The sequence below is a fragment of the Opisthocomus hoazin genome, chromosome 22 (genome assembly GCF_030867145.1).
Source record: "Opisthocomus hoazin isolate bOpiHoa1 chromosome 22, bOpiHoa1.hap1, whole genome shotgun sequence".
Classification (NCBI taxonomy): Eukaryota; Metazoa; Chordata; class Aves; order Opisthocomiformes; family Opisthocomidae; genus Opisthocomus; species Opisthocomus hoazin.
Genome location: NC_134435.1, coordinates 6,447,339 through 6,466,742, shown reverse-complemented (window position 1 = coordinate 6,466,742; position 19,404 = coordinate 6,447,339). Strand labels below are relative to the sequence as shown.

The 19,404-nt window shown below is 47.0% G+C and overlaps 2 protein-coding genes across 9 annotated transcripts in view; both read left to right on the top strand.

Annotated features, from left to right (window-relative positions):
• Window positions 1-5,285, top strand: part of FLT4 (fms related receptor tyrosine kinase 4) — a 59,714-nt gene extending 54,429 nt beyond the window's left edge. For 2 of the 4 annotated variants that reach the window (XM_075441660.1, XM_075441658.1), the window contains exon 30: window positions 1,051-5,071. In XM_075441660.1, coding sequence (XP_075297775.1) covers window positions 1,051-1,270 — 220 coding nt within the window. In that variant the 3' untranslated portion in view covers window positions 1,271-5,071. Of the gene's footprint in view, window positions 1-1,050; window positions 5,072-5,237 lie in introns of those variants that run through there. The other 2 variants (XR_012766052.1, XM_075441661.1) reach the window with 2 other exon arrangements.
• Window positions 5,286-8,145: 2,860 nt separating this feature from the next.
• Window positions 8,146-19,404, top strand: part of RNF130 (ring finger protein 130) — a 54,793-nt gene continuing 43,534 nt past the window's right edge. For 2 of the 5 annotated variants that reach the window (XM_075441386.1, XM_075441385.1), the window contains exons 1-2: window positions 8,604-9,033; window positions 18,445-18,639. In XM_075441386.1, coding sequence (XP_075297501.1) covers window positions 8,766-9,033; window positions 18,445-18,639 — 463 coding nt within the window. In that variant the 5' untranslated portion in view covers window positions 8,604-8,765. Of the gene's footprint in view, window positions 9,034-18,444; window positions 18,640-19,404 lie in introns of all 5 variants that reach the window. The other 3 variants (XM_075441388.1, XM_075441384.1, XM_075441387.1) reach the window with 2 other exon arrangements.

Here is a 19,404-nt window from a genome sequence, read left to right as displayed (position 1 = left end):
GGGCTTGTTCAGGCAGTGGCAGGTGGGATGGATGGAAACTATGCAGCTGCCACCTCCCTCCCCCAGCCCTGACCCATGTGCCACAGGGCCCCGATGTGGCACTGCAGGGATGGTGCAGGCCTTAGGACTTCCCGCATGCCGGTACGGAGCCTGGTGGCTTGAGTTGGCACTCTCGGGGCTGAGGATGCTATGGATGGTTATGTCCTTGCCCCAGGCTTGGAAACTGGGTGAGAACCTGTCCAGCTCATCTCTGCGTGGTGCCAGAGGAGGCTGGGACCTTGTCTCCATGACAGTGTGTTGTGAGCCATGTCAGCTCACGTGTAGACAAGGCCAGTCCCAATCCTCTTCCTCACCTCCTCTGCCTCTCACCATCAGATCAGACTGGTCATTGTCTTTTCCCTTAGCCATAGCCCTGTGGCCTCTCTGCTGTTGTATCAGACTGTTTCCTGCTTCTTGTCCTTGTCCTCTTCTCCCTAAGGCACATTCCCATTGTCTCCTACAGCGTGGGCTACCTGGTGTCCCGTCTCCTGGAAAACACTGCCCTTAAAACTCTCCTTGAATGTGTCCCTGCCCTCACTCTTGTGACTTCTTGCTAGTCACCTGGTATTGGCAGGCACTGAGATGGGGCTGCTGATTTCCTCCCACATCTCCTTCATCATCTTCCTTCATTTCCTTTCCCCCATCCTGGCTCTTGGTTTGTATCAGTTTCTGTTACTCCTGCCAGGTCCAGGAGCAACTGAGGCAACATCTCTTGTCTCTGCCTGCTCATTGGGGTCCCAACCCTTCCCTGGGCTTCCCAAAGGTATCTAGAAGAGCTGAAATAACCCTGTTGCTGGGTTATGTGCAGATTTTTCACAAAACATACAGGCTGTGCTTAGGTTTAGAGCAAGGCCCGGTGTTGTGCTTTGAAACGCAGGTGTAGGTCCATTCCTGACCCTGCCTCTGCCCCGTGCTTTAGCAGATGATGTTTCCTGAAGCTGGGATCTCTCTAAGCAGGACAGAGGCTTTCCAGGAGTGATCAGATTGATCTTTTGTGTCTCTCCCTCACAGCAGTAAAGGGCCCAGCCGAACTGCGGAGCTGCCAAGGGAACAGTCGGACCTGCGAGGCAGATGTCGGCCATCGTACGGGTCCCAGGTCGGAGGCCAGACTTTTTACAACAGTGAATACGGGGAGCTGTCAGAACACTCTGAGGACGGCAGCTGCACCCCGCCTGGAGAGGGGGCCAGTCCCCCCGCTCTCCACGCTTCCTTCTTCTCCGAGCAGTACTAATGGCACCGGGCCCTGGAGGCACCTGCCGAGGCATCCCCTCTCACCCTCCAGGAACATTATCAGGGTCGCTCAGAGCTTCTCTATCAACCTACACCCAACCCCAGCAGGGAACCTGCCCCTGGATGGGGACCACCGATGTCCTTGGAACAGCAGCACGATGACCCACGCAGAACCTCCAGCTGCAGCTTCCCCGTGCCGGGACTGGAGAGTGCGCATCGCCGATTCCTCGCGTTTCTTTTCCTCCTGTGGCTCAGACAGATGCATTCTGCCGGCGAGTGGGTGTCTGCGTTCAGCACTACAGCACCTTCTGCCTAGCATCCAGCCTCCACTCAGATCAGCTTCCCATTCAGAAAGCCCATTTCAGGTCAGATATAAATAGATCTGTCTTAGTCTCAAGTTTCTTCCTGGTGTGCAGCCTGGATGTTTTTCCTTGGATTGCTTCCTCCTCCTCTCCTCATGATATCAGCTGCTGAGCTGCAGAGCAGAATCAAAGGGAAGAAATCCCTAGTGGTATTAGCAGCAAGAGCAGGACATTTTAAAGACATGTACAGAGAGATCCCGAGGGATTCTTGTAAATGTTCATGCACACTGTTCATTCTGGCTAAGTGCCAGCCCCTCCATCTCCTCCGCGAGCAACACCCACAGCCCTCTCATCTCTGCTGGGGGGGAAACCTGTCAATCTGCTCGGGCATCGTTACCACCAGGATTATTTTAGCCATCTCAACACAGCTAGTGCTGAGTAGGTCATCAGCTGATGGCTAGAGTCCTCCCAGTGAGATAAATATCAACTCTTTTTGCAGGCCCTTTGCAAAACAGGGTTTTATACGATCTGTGCTGTGAGCACGTTACTCACAGGTCTGCTGCTCTCGCCTTCCCCTTCTCCCAGAGCAGTGCTGAGATCATCTGTTGCTCAAGTGAGAAATTAAAGCAAAGCTGTGTTAATTTCAGCTGGCTTCTAAACACAGAGCAAAAATGGGTTGTTTGCTGGGAGGAAAAGGATCAAAGTGGTAGGGAGTGAAATGTTTCTTTTTGAGTTGTTGCAAGGGTTTTAGAAACAATGGACGGAACAGAGCTCCAGCAATGAGGTGCCCTGGGCTGCATCCCCTTGTTTGTTGGCATCACTGAGCACATGGAGGGCAGCACCTGGCCAGGGCTCAAGCCCCAGTTCTCCTGGTTGGACAGTTCTGCACCCTGACCTTTCCTGTCACCCTAGATCCCTGGGTCTGTGGACGCACTCTGCCCAAGGGGCTCCTCTCCAGTTTCTGTTGCACGGTGTGCCTGTCTCTGGGGGACTGAGAAACATATATTTGCTGAGGAAACATCTCATCACTTGGGCCTTTTGTTTCTGAAAGATGCCATGTGAATTCAGAGCTCTGGGGAACCTCCACAGCCCTTCTCTACAGATTTCTGTGCTGCTGCCTCACCGCTTCCCACCTATTTTTTTTCATCCTGTTCACAATCCGAGAGGCCAGCCACAGAGCACAGTTACGTCACCGCCAGAGGAGTCTGGGTGAAGAGGCTCGTCTGATCAGCTTGTCGTCATCTCTTCTCCCACATGCCCATGGCTGGCAGAGCTCCTTGCACCGGGGCATCTTGGCACCAGGGAGTTTCTGCTTGCGGGCCACACTGCTGTGCTCAGAGCCAAGGGTTTGGTTTGGACTTGCAAAATCGTGTTTCCTGTCAGACGTACTGCTTTCCCAAACTGTATTTCTTTTCCAGCAGAGGGTTTTATGCGTTTCCTGATGTGAGCCTGTGAGTTGTTACGGATGACTTTCCCAAATCTTAATTATAGTTCTCTGCACCAGTGTAATGGAGAGATTTATGTAGCACATGGGAAAAGCATGCCTGTCATTCAGATTCTCTAAGCCCGTGCAGAGTGCCCAGTGTTCCCCTCCCTTTTCGTGTTAGCAGGATGACATGGCTGCGATTTCCATGGCAAAAAGAGGCACAAAACCGGACCAGCTTGAGCCAAACTGGCTCAGGACGTGGAATTGAAAACCGCATGTGTCAATGAATTCGCTGATTTCTGCTGGTGTTCCCTGAAGTTGCCAGGAATTTAAGCATCTTTAAGTAATTGTTATGACTCAGTAAGAATCCTCTGGCAGGAGATGCTGGCGGGCCAGGCCAGGGAAGTAGGACAGCCAACAGGGTGTAGGCCAAACCAAATTCTCCTACCCTCATCTTGCCCTGGTTCTTGAACTGGTGGTTCCCTTGGCAGAAGGAAGGCTGCATGTGCCTTGTGCTGCTGGGGATCTCCACTGGCTTTCACATGGGTGGACGGTGACAGACATCTGAGCTAAATTCAGGCTGCTCGCTGGGTGATGTTCATCCATCAGACCCAGGCTCTCTTGTTTCCAGTGCTTCACAACAGTTCTCTGCTTGCAAACAGCCCGATCTGAAACAGGGCCCAAGAAGGAGGCCTATAAATTAAATTCTAGTTGAAAAAGAGAATTCCAAAGTAGCTGCAAGTTCTTGTCCGTATGTGAGCAATAGAAATGTACTAGCAAAGACTGACACTTGGAGGGCACTGGCAGGATTCCTCAGCAGAAAGGGGGCAGAGGCATCTGAGCGCGCTGGCTGGCTGTCAGCGCTCCCAACCAGCCAGGACAGCTGCACTTTGCCTCTTGGTTCAGCTGTAAATTGCTCATGAGCATCCTTGTGGAGAAGCGTTACTTCATCAAAGCCATTGTTAACGATCCGCTGCTTCACTCTGGGGAAAGCCACTGGTATGACACCTGATTTTTGAACATTCAAATGACTGGACTCCACAGAAGTCTGTTTTCTCTCTTTTGCACCATCTTGATGGGGGGGTGGAATCAGACCCTATTGTATCTGCGTCAACAGCACTGCATGAACAATGCAGCCATGATACAAGGAAATGCTGGCTCTTCAGACACTCCTGCTGACGAAGAACGATTGTAGTGCGGGATACTGCAGAGCTGTTGAGACAATTGTACTTTTGCTCTCTTAAAAGTACACTAAAATTAGAGTGTACAAACCTGATACCCTTCCCCACACTCTTGCTTTTTTTCTGTTTTGTTTTTTTTTACAGTCTCCAGATAAGCATGAGCATGAAATGAAGCTGGTCTGTTTGGGTTTTAAGATGTTGATGGAACAGTGTTCTCTGTCTTTCCACAGCGACAAGGGAGTATTTCAACTTTTAAAACCCAGGGTTCAATAATTGTGCCTGCTCCGTTCACAATGCACTCTCTGTTTTGTTTTGTTTGGGCTTTCTACTGGAACTCAACATTGAAGCTAAGCTATTTATCATCATCCTCCTTCAAAATGACTGTTCCCGGTCTATGCGCAGTCTCGTTTTTCCTTACAAAGTGTTGGTGTTGAGCAGACATTGCTCCCTCATGAAAACAAAGCGTTGGGTCCCCTACTTGCAAATACACGTGCGTCGCTGAAGAAAAAACCTGTGTATCAAGTAACACTTCATTTATATTGCAATATTTTAACCTGGTACCTGTTGTTGCTACAGCAGCATTCGATGTTTCAGTGGGCTGCCTTCGAAGCAAGTAGGTTACAACATGGGTTATGTGCGAGTACAGAAGTGTGGTTTGTGTGTGTGTGTCTGAGTGTTTTGTGGGTGAGTGTGTGGGTGTTTGCGTGTGCGAAGTTCTCCTACCAGTGAGCGTCTGTGAGTGTTTGTAACTCACGTTGAGTCTTGTCTCTGGAAGTTCACGGTTATATATCAAACCAGTTAGAACACTGCTTTCTTTCCTCTCCTCCTGTAGTACTTGTTATCCTTTTGTCATTAAGAGTTTTGTTGTAATATCTAAATGTGAAAATGAATAAAGCCGTAACTGCAGCTGCTCTCTGGTTCCTGGAGGCCCCGCTGGTCCGGCGGCACTCTGCTCCCCGCACGGCACCGCGCAGCCCCGCTCTAGCCCAGGCAATTAGCACCTTTTGGTTTTATTATTCTTACTTTTCGTGTCCCTTTGCATTCCTCCGCATCCTCTAGGAAACAGCTGGCTTTTGCGGCAGGATGGAACTCGCTCTTTTCTCATGACACAGCCGGACGCGCTTCGGTTCAGCTCTCTGACAGGAGCCGGCGGCCCAGCGCCCGGCCCTTCAGCCCGCCGCCATCTCCCCCAGATCCGCGACCCTTCCTCGCCGCCTCGGCTCTAGGGACCCCTCTCGCCCTCCCTCACCACGCAGCGGCGCCGGGAGGGACCCAGACGGCGGAGTGTCCGCGTCCCGTCCCTCCCCCGGACACCCGCTTCCCCTCAGCGGGCGGAGCCCCTCGCCCCAGCAGCCATGGCCGCGGCCCGCAGGTGGCGCCCTGACGCCGGCGGCGGCCCCGGGGCAGGGGCGGGCGGGAAGATGGCGGCGGGGAGCGGCGGGGGCCGCTGGCACTGCGGAGCCTGGCAGGAAAGCCAAGGGCGGGTGCGAGTCACGGGCGGGATCTGCGCTGAAAAGAAACGTTCTGCACCCGGCGAGCGCTGGAGATGGAATGTACGTGGGTTTATGACCATTTCCCCCAAAAAACACCAGAGGAGCTGGGGTGAAACCTGAGGTGCGGCTCCTTCCTCATCCACGAGGCAAAGGTGCGAAGACCTCAGCGCCATTTGTCTGCCAAAGTAAGGTCCCCTGAGGAGCAGCCACCAGCAGAGCGGTGTGGGGAGACCTGGGACGTCCCCTCAGCTCCAGCCTCTCCACCGCCATCCCTTCATCCAGCTCCGCCACCGAATGAAAGCGACCAAAAGGACCTTTGAACACTCCTCTCCCTGCCCAGGGACCTGTCTGTCTGGGGAATGAGGAGATTGAAGCTGCTCTGTTTGTGATGTACCCCATTTTTTGTGCGCCCTGAAGCAACAGCTTGGCTGTTCCCCTCCTGGGGCTCCTCTCCTGGGGCCACCAGTGGAACTGGGAAGGGAAACCAGAAAAGGGAACTGGGAAGTTGCTGGCTGGGCCCTTCGGCTTGTTTTGCTTCTAACGTGGCCAGCGAATGTTTCCTCAATGCTTTTCAAAAGTGCTTTGAGATCCTTCTCTGAAAGTCAACTCAGCAATAGCAAGGAATCCTTCGGGCTCCTAGGGCTCCCTGGCCCCTTCTGAGGACATTTCAGCAAAAAAGCGCAGGACTTTGCATCGAAACAGTGCAGAGCTCTTAGTGCTGGAAAATCAAACTACTGTCTGCACTGCAAGAGCAACGGCTCTGAAACATGTCCTCACAGTGCAGTGTCAGTCTGTCTGCCACGACTCTCGCCCTCCGGCTGAAAAGTTGGGTGAACTGTCGAGGGGCCATTAATGGCATGTGGTTCCTCACCCAACATTTCCCAAGAACGGCAAAATAAATGTTAAAAAAAAAAAAAAGGCAGAAGCAAAACATTCAGCTGCTGCTTCAGAAACGTTTCCTAGATTGTATTGACATTTCTGTAGAGCTTTACATAAACAGCTTCCCGGAGAATTTTACAGAGCCACACGCTACATGCCTTTAGCAGAGCTCATAGGTCCATTCTGCACCGAGATGCCAGTTTGAAAGCCCACTGCTTCCCTTGGGAGTGGCACGGGTCTCTCCAAGGGCAGGATTAGACCCACCACTTGCTTCTCAGTGACATAAATGGACTGTGCTTTGACTGTGTTACCTTACTTGTGACCAGGCGCATCAGCAACAGATAAACTACAAAACCTTCCAAAAGAGAACAGTTTAATAAGGTGCTTCGGTTAAACACCAGGCTTATCAGAGTGCCTTCCCGTGCAGCTGGGAAAGTCACCAAGGAGACCATAGCTCAAAAGAACAGCAGCACAGCTACTTGTTCACAAATTTAGAAAATATCCTAACCCACAGCCCTGCTGTTTTCTTTGCCGTAAATAATTTTCAGATAGTTCGACATTCAAAATCCCAGACAGCCGTTACGTTGTTTCACAGAATCACAGAATGGCAGGGGTTGGAAGGGACCTCTGTGGGTCACCCAGTCCAACCCCCTGCCCAAGCAGGGTCACCCAGAGCAGGCTGCACAGGACCTTGTCCCGGCGGGTCTTGAATATCTCCAGAGAAGGAGAAGCCACAACCTCCCTGGGCAGCCTGTGCCAGGGCTCCGTCACCCTCAGAGGGAAGAAGTTCTTCCTCATGTTCAGCTGGAACTTCCTCTGCTTCAGTTTGTGCCAGTTGCCCCTTGTCCTGTTGCTGGGCACCACTGAACAGAGTCTGGCCCAGTCCTCCTGACACCCACCCTGAAGATATTTATAAGCATTTCTAAGGTCCCCTCTCAGCCTTCTCTTCCTCAGGCTAAACAAGCTCTTCATCTCTGAAGAGGCTGAAATCCTATATAGAGGAATTCACCGAGTCTTCTTTTACAGTATTTCACGGGATTAATATTTATTAACAACATTTGAGTGTAAGACTTCCCATTTTCGTTCACCCACAGTGAGTGCCCCCACACCAGGTAGGAGCAACCAAACCCTGTCGTGTCGGCTCCCACCCCGCAGCCCCCTCGGCAGCAGCGGGGCAGGCCGAGCACAGCCCACCTCACGCCCACGCAGGCAGCCCTCTTCCCGCCATTTCAGCCACGCTCTCACACCACCTCCCCTATCTTTTTGATGGTCAGCGCTCCTGATCTGGAATTCAAACGCGCTGAGCGCCCGTATGTCTCCCTGCATCTAACGCCTTGCAGGGCTGCGGGTCCCTGGGGCCAAGCGTTCCTCTCAGACCCCGGTGAAGCAGCGGGAGCGGCCCGAGCCCGCCACACGCCCCCCACCGCCGTTGCCGCCCTTCTCCACCCCACCACGCCCCAGGTGATGTCATGTCTGAGAGCCCCGCCCCTCCGATAGCCCCGCCTCTATAGGGCGTGGCTTTCGCCCCAGCCCCGCCTCTCGCCCTCGTGGCGCTGGGCGGGGCGTGACGCGCCTGCGCAGTGTGGGGAGCGCCGGGCTGCAGTCGAGGCGCCGGGCGGGGAGCCGGCGGCGGAGGGGAGGCGTGGGGGGCTCTGCTGCCCCAGGGACGAGCCGAGCATGGAGTGGTGGCCACCGGCTGCGGCCGCCGGCCTGGGCAGCGGGATGCGCCGCCCGCCGCACTAAGGCGGCGCCGAGCCCCGAAGCGAAGCGGCGCGGCGAGGCGAGCCCCGCGGCCGTGTGTGAGCGCGACTGAGGCGGCGGCGGCAGCGGCTCCTTCCGGCGGCCTCCTCGGAGCCGGCGCGGGGCTGTGCGGGGAGGGGGCCGCGGCGCCGTCCCCGCCTCCTCCCTTCCCCTCGCCCGGCGCGGGCGGAGGCGGGCGGGCGGCATGAGCGCGGCGCCCTGAGAGGCCGGCGGGGCGAGCCTCGAGCATCCCCCCCACCCCGGGGGCCGCGGCCGGCGGATCGGGCTCGCCTGGGACCTGCCATGACTCCCCTGGCTCCTCCCATGGCATGAGCCCGTGCTCTCCTCCCCTCTCCGCCTGCTTTTGGTCTTTCTGCGCTCCTGGGCTGTCGGATGGGATAAAGCAAACCCGGGCGTGCGGGGCTCGGCGCTGCGGGGCAACCGGCGACGGCCGTCGGCTGGCCCGGAGTCGAAGATGAGCTGGCGGTGGGCTCGCCAGCACCGGCACGGCGGCTCCTCCGTCCTCCCGCTGCTGCTGCTGCTGCTGTGGCACTGCTGGCTCCGACCGGCCGGCGCCGACAACGCCAGCCAGGCGTACTACACGGCCCTGATCAACGTGACGGTGCTGAGCCCCGAGCGGGGCGGCCCCACGCTGCTGAGGATCGACCGCGGCCGCTACGGGCAGGATTCCCCCAAGGTGGAGGTCAAGGGCCTGCTGCTGGCTCCCGTCCCCATCAACGGAGGTAACGCTTCCTTCGCCGCTTGCTGTCGGGTGCCTGGCCTTTGTCTGGGCTTTGCAGGCTTTCCTAGAGAGCCCTGGCAAAAGAGGAGGGAGAACTTGCCGAGAGGAAAATAAAATTTAAAAAAAAAAAAAAATTCCGTGGGCTGGGAGTGCTGGCTTTAATAACGGTTCTGCAGAGCGTAACGTCTTTTCCAGCACGGATCCCAGTAGGCTAGCTGTACTGAGCGGTGGAGGTGTTATTTCTAAACTAATTACAGAGAGTCTGTAGTGATAGTTAACAGTATTTGGTTACAGCGTTGCGTTGAATCTCAGAAGAGCTGCACAGCTAGGTCTAGGTTGTAGATATGCATCTGGATGGCTTTTGCAGCTGCATGAAGTCATGATTGTTCAGTGTACATTTCTTAAAAACGCTGTTTAAGCTGCCCGTCAAGACTTGGAAGGACTGGAGCTGTCAAGCTGTTACTCTCGTGGACAGTCCAAAATGCGGTACTGAACACCGTGTACTGCTTCCAAATAAGTTTCCTTTTAATTAAGTGAAGCTGTTGCCCATAGACTGGGGGGGTTTTGCTGGGTTTTATAGAGAACACTAATTGAAATGAGTGAAAGTATTGCCTTAATTGTTGCTTGAAATGAAATCAATTTCTTTAGTCATAATGATGTGGTTTTAGTAATATCTTATTTTGAAAACCCTTCTTGACATTATCTAAACTGCCATCTTTAAGAAATGGGCTACTTGATGGATCACAGTGGCCCCGACTTGTCTCCTGGACAGTAAACCTCTGAATAATGCAGTAAGTGAAATAATGTAGTCAGTTAAAACTAGACCCTAAGTGGTGACTAGTAAGAGTTTTTAAAAAGAATTGATAACACAGAACTATTTTGTTAAAAGCTTTTGAGAATTTACCAAATCTTAAGGTCCGGAAAATACTTTGATGCTTCTTCAGAACGAAATGCTTCCTGCTAGGCAGCCTGCTATGAGCTTGCAGTAGGTATGAAGCAGGCTGTGCATCAGCAGATGCTTGCAAGTTTCACAGAAGCTCGATTTCATTACTTTACAAAGTGCTAATTAGAATATATTGATATAGCATATTTTTAGGTGGAAGGGTGAGGAAGCAGAGTCGTTGAGCAAGTCTGCTGCAAAATTATTCTCATTTGTACTTCAAGTCCTACCTTCACCATGCTTTCAGAGTCAACTGTCATCAAATATGCTCAGTCTTTCCTTCTTCTGCTTCCTGGTGTTCCTTGCTTACACACACCCCAACCGCCATATGAAATCAGGAGGCTGTCCGGAGAGTCTCAGGCACGTAAACACTGTTACTGCAAGTAGTGTTTTTAGGGTTTTTAAAACTGTCGCCTTTTAATATATGCAAGGTATCAAAATGCTTGATTTGTTTAGTAACTGCATTATTTGTCAAGAGAAACTTTTTACATTAATTACTTCTTAGCCTGCTTCTGTAAATTTTTCTGCTTTCTTCTGATATGGTCTTCACTAAAGTGCGATTACAACATTGAGGGAGGCTGACAGCATTTTCACGGGAAGCTGCTAATGAGAGAAGAGCTAAATAAAATTCTGAGCAGTCCATAAACAGCATTTTTATACCTTAGTGCTAAGTATTGTATGATGAATCACCCTCAGTGAGAAAGCACAGCAGGAATCCCAAAACTGCAGACCTCAGTGTCAGTTTTGACATGCTGCAATCATTAAAACTTTGCCATCGATGTTGAGGAGATTCAGTTCTGTCCTTCTGTTTGTCAACAGAAGACTATTAAAGGCAGCTGCATTAGTTGTCTTCCTTTGAAGTTCCTCTGAATTGTTCTGTGTAGGTTGTTACATAGTACACATTTGATCTGAATTTTGCTGAGGTGGCTTAAAAATATTTCATGTAGTAGGGAAGACTGGGATATTTTATGCTTTTAGTTAAGATGGTCTTGAATGCTTAAGGGTCTTGTGTTTACATTCTTCTGCTTTTTATATTTAGATTTGATAAAAGACAATGCTGTCTTGCTGAAAGTAATTGCTCTAATGCCTTTTTATCAGCCTGTTAACATTGCTGTAGAACTTATTTTGCAAAACATTTTTTTTCTAATAGCTCTTAACACAAGTAGCTAGCACCAGCCTCCACTGTTAGTGGTAAATGTTTTACTCCAGTTCTGATGTATCCCAAGAAGAAAAGGACTCTCCAACGTTTAGTAACTATGTTTGAAACTGCCTGGACATCAAAGCAGTTTCAGAGCATTCACCCGTTCAGGGGCTATCCCTTGAAATCTCCACGAACTTGGGTGATCTGTTAGCACCTTGATGGGGCACCCATGTTTTAGAGCGGAAATGTCCCTGATGTTGCATTTTTGCATGATGCGTTATCCCTTACTCGTTGCCTGCAGGGAAATAAATGAATTTACTGATTTAGAATTGAGGGCAAATGATCTGCTGCTGAACATACACCATTTGTAATAGCACAGCCTGTGACTTGGTGTACTCTGCAGTGTTTTTTGTTAACTTGTGTTCTTGGATATGCCCAATATTTTATATACTACTTTTTGAGGTTGCCAGTCCCATGTGATTACCCATCCTTTATGTTTCAGTGCAGAATGATATATTCAATCACTTCTCCCGTTTCTTTAGCAGAATTTCTTTAATTGAATTCAACCTTGTCATGTTAATATATGTATTAAAACTCTTTCCCTGTTCTTTTTATAGACCCTTGTATGAAATTGATACTGGCTGTCAAAAGCAGTGTTCCCCTGGAAGTGATACAGCAGTAACTCTCATGACCTCTTATGAATGTGACTTGTGAAAGCATAGCTCCAGCGAGCAGTTGGTCGCTGGGTGGAAATACAGCACCTGTGTCCACATACCTTTCAAAGTGCATTAAATGCCAAACACCAGCAGAGTTTCTCTGTTAATCTCTTCCGTTCTTCCACTTCCAGTTCATTTTCTTACTTCCTCTAACTCGTTAATCTTTTGTCATGACTTAAATAATTTCATACTAGAAGAGCAGTTTTCATCAGCTTCTGGATCTGAATCCTTACAGATTATCAAAAAATGCTCTTATTCTGCCTAGAAGGATAATAGTCAAATACATCTTCATAATCTGGTGCAGCTTTTCTGTTAGTTTAGTTCAGGTTTATTATCACCTCTTCAGTGAGGTTACTGAGCATTTCTCATTCAGCCCTTTATGCTGTTATTTGTGACACTGGAACCAGCCGTTCCAGCCCAAACTTCTCACAGTAGCTGCCTAGGTACTTGGGGCAGTGTCTGTGCATGCACCATGTAAGTGTTCAGCCCTGTGCCACGCCAGTGACCTCTGCTTTTAAGCATCTTTGGTGTTAGGTGCCTGGCGTCTGTTGTGGTGCTGACCTTTGGGTGTCGGGCGTATTCCTCTTGCTATGGCCAACCAAGCTAGAAGCCATTGAAAACTCACTGGAACGATTCTTGGTAGAAACTGCAGCGCTTTGTGGCTCAGTTCCCTCAAATCTCCGTCGTGAATAGGACTTTTCTGTAACTGTGGAGTCTGGGTTGTTGCATGTCATTCTGGGTTTGGGTTCACAGTGGAGGACTAGAAACGTCAGTCCTGTGTTGCTTTCAAAGTTCTGTCACAGATGGTTGGACCTTGCTGAGAGGCAAGGTTTTGTGCACCTTGGGTAGTGGGGAAGCAGGCAGGGTGATTAGGGCTGGAGACGGGAGTGACAGGAAGTGAAATAGCAGCAGACTCAAAGCCATACTTGAAAATGTTAGAATTCACTGAGCCAACAGGTGAGGAACGAGGGGGTGAGGGGGACGGAGAGGGACTGGAGTCTAGAGGGCTTGTGGGGAGGTGATAGTTGTATGGAAGCTGTATTGGAGAAAGAACTTGCAGAAAGGGGAGATCTCTGCTGAAGGCGTAGTAGTAGGGTTGAAGCTGGGCGAGGAGACTGAGAAGTTGAGGAAAAATGTATGTTAGAAAAAGGTGGAAGTGGGGGAGAAACAATATTGGCTCAGCCTCAGGAATGGAGGTGTATCTTGGGCATGGTGCTGTGACTATAGCATCTTGTAGCATCTGACACTTCGTAAAATGTGCTGTGTGAACAAGTTTTACCTGCAGAAGGTTTAAAATGACAGTTTCGTGGTAACTGCAGAGCTTTAGGTAACAGTCAGATAGAATTTGGTGTTCCTTGCTCGCCCGGAATCCAAACCAACAAGCTTTAGGAAAATGCAACAAGCAAATACATCAATAAATATAGAATAGTGGAAGAAGAATCTTGTGCCGTGCGTCCATCCTTTACCATTGGTATCAGTATCCAGCTTAATTAGTAGTCATTAATTTATAACAAAAGTGGAGGTTGTATATTGGTGTTTATAGCCATAATTGTAGTATACTTACTGAGCTAACAAGATTAAATCTGAACTATTACAGGACTCTTCTAAGCTTCAGTGATTTTCTTTTGTTTAACTGCTTCCCTGAAACAAGATTACCTCTTGTTCAAAGAGTTTCTTTTAGTGTTAAAGCCAGCTTTAGTCAAAGCAATTACCTGAAATAGCTCTTGAAAATAAAAAAAATCTATGTACATAATTCATTGACATAACTTTTAAAAAGTGGAAATAACTGGCTTGAATAAGGACTCTATGTATAATAACACAAGTAATGCATTGAAAGAAAAGGTATATATTACATGTATTAAACCCTAACGGGATAGCAATTAACTAGTACCCTTCCTTGAAATAAGAAAGAATCCGTACTGCTGTGTTGCTTCTGCAAATTTCCCAGCTGAATTCCTTTTCTGGAAATGTTATCGCAGGATTATCATTAATGTGTTGCACAAGGCTGGCTGAATGCCGGTTGGGCGTGTGGCGTAGCAGCTGCATGGGCAGTGCCTGCTGGAGCAGGGAACGATGTGGGGCACGGGCTGCACGAGGCTGCATCTTCCCAGCTGCTGTTTTCTTTCCCAGTGACTCCATTGGTCTCCTGCCCCTCGAAATATTGGTGGTGTCTCTCCACCTATTGTATTGCAGTGACTGAAGGTCAGACTTTAAAATGATTTCTGTATGTGTAGCTGCGACAGACCAGCTCTGGCAACTGGTGCTGGTCTTGGAGAGTATTAGCTGAGATGAGATCAATATCAAGATATCTGATCTTTTTTTAAAAAAAAAAACCCACATAAAACCAAAAGAAAGAAAAAAAGAAGAAAGTGTTGAATAAAATAGTTAATGCCCAAAGAGTGTGGGATGATGGCACTGGCCTTTTTCTGTGAAAAGGAGGCAAAGTCTGATACCAGTCGGTGCAGCAGCCTTGTCTGAAGTGGGATGTCACAGCTGCGTTCTAAGCAAGGCAAGAGCAACATAAACACACGGTACATGAGAGAAAGCAAACCCAGTCGCGGTTCAGAAGTAGGAGGCAGTCTGCATTCAGGCAGGTGTGTGCTTGCTTCTGACAAAGCCTCTGACAGCTGACCTAGTAATCTCATTTTTGCTCTGACAAAATGGCTATCCCGCCTACGGGGGGGAAGGCTAAAGGACCTGGGCAAGCAATTGGAAAAGATGAGGAGGAAAGGACTGCTGCTCTTCTTATGTAAGGTTGCCAATACTTCTTCCCTGGTGGGATCCATTGTGTTATTAACTATTTCTTTCACATGAATCCCTAAAATGCTGTCATAAATGTTAGTTCTTCAGTGGGAAGGCACTTGAATTAAAAAAAAAAATGCTTAAGGAGAAACAGTTATAGGCAAGTTGAGCAGTGCTGTGCTCTGCAAGAGGACGCTGAAGGTCTCCTGAAGTTGAGAACAAACATGCAGCCTAACTGTAGATACTTAAATCGCAGCTGATCCTTCTGTAAAGAGGCTCTTCTGTGGTGTTGAGGCTTACAGAAGGAAGGGAGATACTTACAACAACATTGTACATAGCTCTTTAACCCATCTGGCTGCCTCTTCTAACAGAAAGTTGTTTTTTTGCCAACACGTTCATGGTACGTAGGTAGATATGGAGGAGGGAAAGGCAGAGTAAAGAGCTTATATTTCATATAAGGCAGAAGAGGAACACACCTATAGGGAAATGTACTTAGATGGCTTTCTGTATGCGTATATCTTCTGAAGTTATGGAACTGCGTAAGTGACTTATGATCATACCTTTTTATGTGCAAGTGACTTGTTTTAGAATAACTTTAATTTAATGTGAAGCTGCTTTTCATTCTGGCGTGGACATCATCCAGGTAATACTTGCAAGCTCTAGTCTTTTAGATCCTAATTGGAATCTGGACAACAAAGCATAGATGGCATGATAATGGAGAGCTATCAATGATGATTCTTGCTGACTCTGTTCGTTTATCTGTGTTCCTTACAATGACAGCTGATGCGCCTGGCACATTGGGTGTATAGCAGATGTTTTATTTTAGCCAGCTCGTTGTGCTGTAAGGATGACTATGATTTTAAGACTTTCACTTTTTTTCTTAGGGTATGAAGCCTATTGAAAAGGCAAGCAGAAAAACCTCACATTCCACTACTGTACTCGAATTTTATTTAGGTGGAAGGGAAAAGGTTGCTTCACTTTTGTGTGGTGTAAATAGAATGCTAATGTAAAGAAAAGTGGGTCATGACTTTTTATTAAATGTCAAGTGACTTGCAGTTACTTAGTTCAGGATTATCTAAACCAACCAGATTTTCCTGAATGTTTTTGTATTAATATGTGTACTTAAATAGTGCTAAAATAATATAGTAAGCTGTTAAATTTTCATCAGGACATACTGAATCCACCTTGTCAGGAATAACGTGCCGTATGTGTTTAAGTGGTGTTTGTTGGTCTATATCTGGAAAGCTTTTATCTCTTAATATCTTGTTTCCTAATCCTGTTGATCTATCCAGTAGCATTTCATAGTTCTGTCCACAGCTGAGAGAGACTTTGATCTCTGCTGTGGTAGAAAATTTTGTACTACTTTTCCCACACATGCGGTTTCTGTTATCTCTTACTGCTTTCTCTGTTGTTTTTTTAAGCTAAAAATTTCAAGCCGTACTAATTGAAAGGTGCCTACATGAACTTTTATAAAACTGAATTATGTAACTGACTTTTGAGAATGCTGCTTCCCTTTTGAAGGTGCCTTTTGCCTTTTATTGCTTTTATTATTTTTCATTGTAATAGCCCATTACCCTATTTTTATGGCCATTTTTGGCTTTACTTGGTATTTTAGTTTTGGACTCGATTGTACTGAAGCAAACTGTACATCATCTGTAGGATTACATAGGGCTATAACCATCCTATATATTATAAGTACATTTCTGTTTGCCATAGTTTCTACTGTAAGAGTGAGTTTTGGCAGTTTGAGGAGGTTCTGTGGAATTGTGGCCATTTATTGAATGGTATTTTCAAACGGGTGTATTATCACACCTGAGATTCTTGGCTAAAATTTTACTGGAGAAGGGTGGGATTTTTAGGTTTCAAGGCTTGAGAAACTTCTTATTGCAGTCAGCTGGTGCTTTCCCCCTTCCTCATTTTTAAGTGGAAATATTCTGAACAAGGGGCAGGCATGCATTAAGCAGTAAACTGCTTTTATCTTAACAGAGGACATAACTCGGCACATGTGCAAACAATCTTTATTGTTCTATCACATTTTCAAAAAGGACTTTAATTCTTTTAAGAAAATGTACTGTTCTCTTAAATTCAAGACTACGAAAACAAGCTACAAAAGTGCAGTCGGTATTCAAGCGCACTCCTGTGATCGATGCTGTTCATGATGGCTGTCACCAGCGCTCCAAAACAATGTGCATGGCTCAGTGTTAGCTAGCAATGTTCAGAGGGATTTGAGTAATAATGTCAGGGTAATGGCAGAAAATATTCTATAAAATTCGGCTTCGGGCATCTCTAGTTCAGATTTTCCCTGATCCCTGTATAAAGCAAAAGCACAAACACAAACATACCGCAAATAGCCCTCCATGTCTGCAATGTCTAGTACAGCCTTGAAAAACAATGGTGGAAAGGATGTGCTTATATCTGACTCCCCACCCTCCTTCCAGGGAACAGGGAGAGGCACTTCTTGTCCAAATTAAGAGATGCAGCGGCTTCCTGTACGGCTGCCACGATATAGATTCATCTGCACTAGTTTTCTTTAGGCAAGCAAAAGATGGTTTTCTTCTTTTAGAAAAGATCATTTAGCTATTTCAATCCCCTTTGTCATAGGTTTTAACCTGAGCTATGTTAAGCTGAGATTACTTAAAAAAAAAAAAAAAAAATCTGTTTTACTTCCAGCTGTTATGTTAAAGTGGATGTAGACCTTTTGCTGAAATCCCATAGTCTGTGCTGAAGAACTCGCTTCTTTAAAAGGAAGATGTTATGGGACACTTCCTTTGAATTGCTCTTAGGATCTGTAATGTTCTCAGAGCTATTATGCAAATAAATTGTTTGTCTTGAAAAAATCACTGTTTATCCCAACGATTTTGAGTAGCCAAAGATTCTTATACTCTTGGTGTTTGAAGGGGTAAATATATTGTAAGTTACTGTTGGTGCTAGATTTCTAAAATCCTGTAATATAACCAGTGTATCAGGCTAAACTGTGTTTCCAATTGTGTAAACAGAAATGTCTTTCATCAGTTTCAGCTGCTGTACCATGAAGTTATCTTCTGTGTGAGATTTTGTGCTGTTTGTACATAGCTTTGTGTGGGTTTGGGTTGTTCCAGGAGACATTACAGCATCAGAAAGGACAAAAGAAGAGCTTTCCATGCTGTTGAATTCAGACATCTGGCATTTGCCATTTCTGTTCCTCTCCTTTATACCATCGATACCTGTTTAGCTGACAACTTGAGTGTATCATGTTTGCAAAACCATTTGTTTCTCTCTGAATTTGAATGCACTTCCTTGTAGACAAATTGTGCGTACGTAAAAAGCTGATACTGGCTGCTGGGGTTTTACAAGATCAGCTTTTATTGTCATCCTTTTTTATGGTAGGTTGCACATGGCAGATAACTCTGAAATCTTGTTTTCATAACCTCCTTTGTTTAGTTATACTTCCCACTGCAGTAATTTTTGTGACCGTCCCTTCCAACTCAAACCATTCTATGATTAGAAAGAAAAAAAGCTAGACTCCCCATGACTGGCACACAGCTGTTTTGTAAATGCCTGTAGTGTATGAACCATATTCTGATGCTTTTCAGCCTCTAGGCAGGTATTGATTCAAATGTAAACTCATTTTTCTAGCTGCTCTAGAGTTAAAAATAGCTTGTGTTAGTGAGCCTAATTCTCGGGCATATAGTCACAGCTTTCAATGTGCAAGATGTGGTTTTTTTAAAGACTTTTTTTTCTCAAAAGTGTGCAGTTAGCTTTAGGCTTATTAATGAGAGGATAGTGGCTTCCTAGTGCATAACAGTTAAATTCAGCAAAACTTGGAGTTAGTTTTTGGTTTTTTTTTCCTGTTTGAACATATTGTCATCTGTGTAAATGTGTTTCCCATTTCAGTTGCAGATCGCCTGGGCTGTGACCCTCGAACACGTTTCCAAGTTCCACCGAACACCAAGCAGTGGATTGCTTTACTGCAGCGAGGAAACTGTACATTTAGAGAGAAAATACTGCGAGCAGCTTCACATAATGCCACAGCTGTGGTCATTTACAACAATATATCCAGTGAAGAACCTGTCACGATGACTCATCAAGGTAAATAAAACAGAATCTCCTTCACTATAATTCTTTTTTGCCCGAGTACTCTTTTGCCATATAAGCCATTGCTAAAGAGCTCTTGGTAATGTACAGATGATGCTGTTTGAAATAGCCTAGTCCCTAGTGATGTTTACATGTATGCAATATAGCAAAATAAGCCAATAATTCTGAAAAGTTATTTGCCTTTAGCATACATTTTATCTAGTGAGGAACACTTTCCTCTGCAATGGGGATATGGGTGTTTTGGAGTGGGGAAATACCTGTAATCTATTGCAAACCTTGCTGAAGAAGACAAGCTAACATGTAATGGAAGGCTTTACAAAGCATCTGTACCTGAAGAATTTTTATAGTAGCATATCTTCAGCTGGCTGTTATAGTGGGGACCTTCAAATGTTAATATTTGTATCAGGATCTGAGCTCGCATGCTTTTTTTAATGACACTTTACTCTCTTCTTTCAACAACATGTCTTTGCTGCCATACAGGAATCAACAAAACTTAGTGATTCGGAGAGCAGTTGCCTCTGTAAGTTGTCTAGAGTTAGACTATTGCTGGTCTAGAGTAAAGGTGAAATTCTGGATTTCTACTTTTTTTTAGGGCTATCTATGTGTAAAATTCTTCTGTCACTAGTGGCTTACTTCAGCCGGTGGGAGCCTCATATTCCTTGATTAAAAATTATTTTCACAATTCTGATAACTATGTTTTTCATTTTCCTAGAAGGTTTTCTCAAATTGGAATTATTTAGCTTAATCAGAAAAGGCATC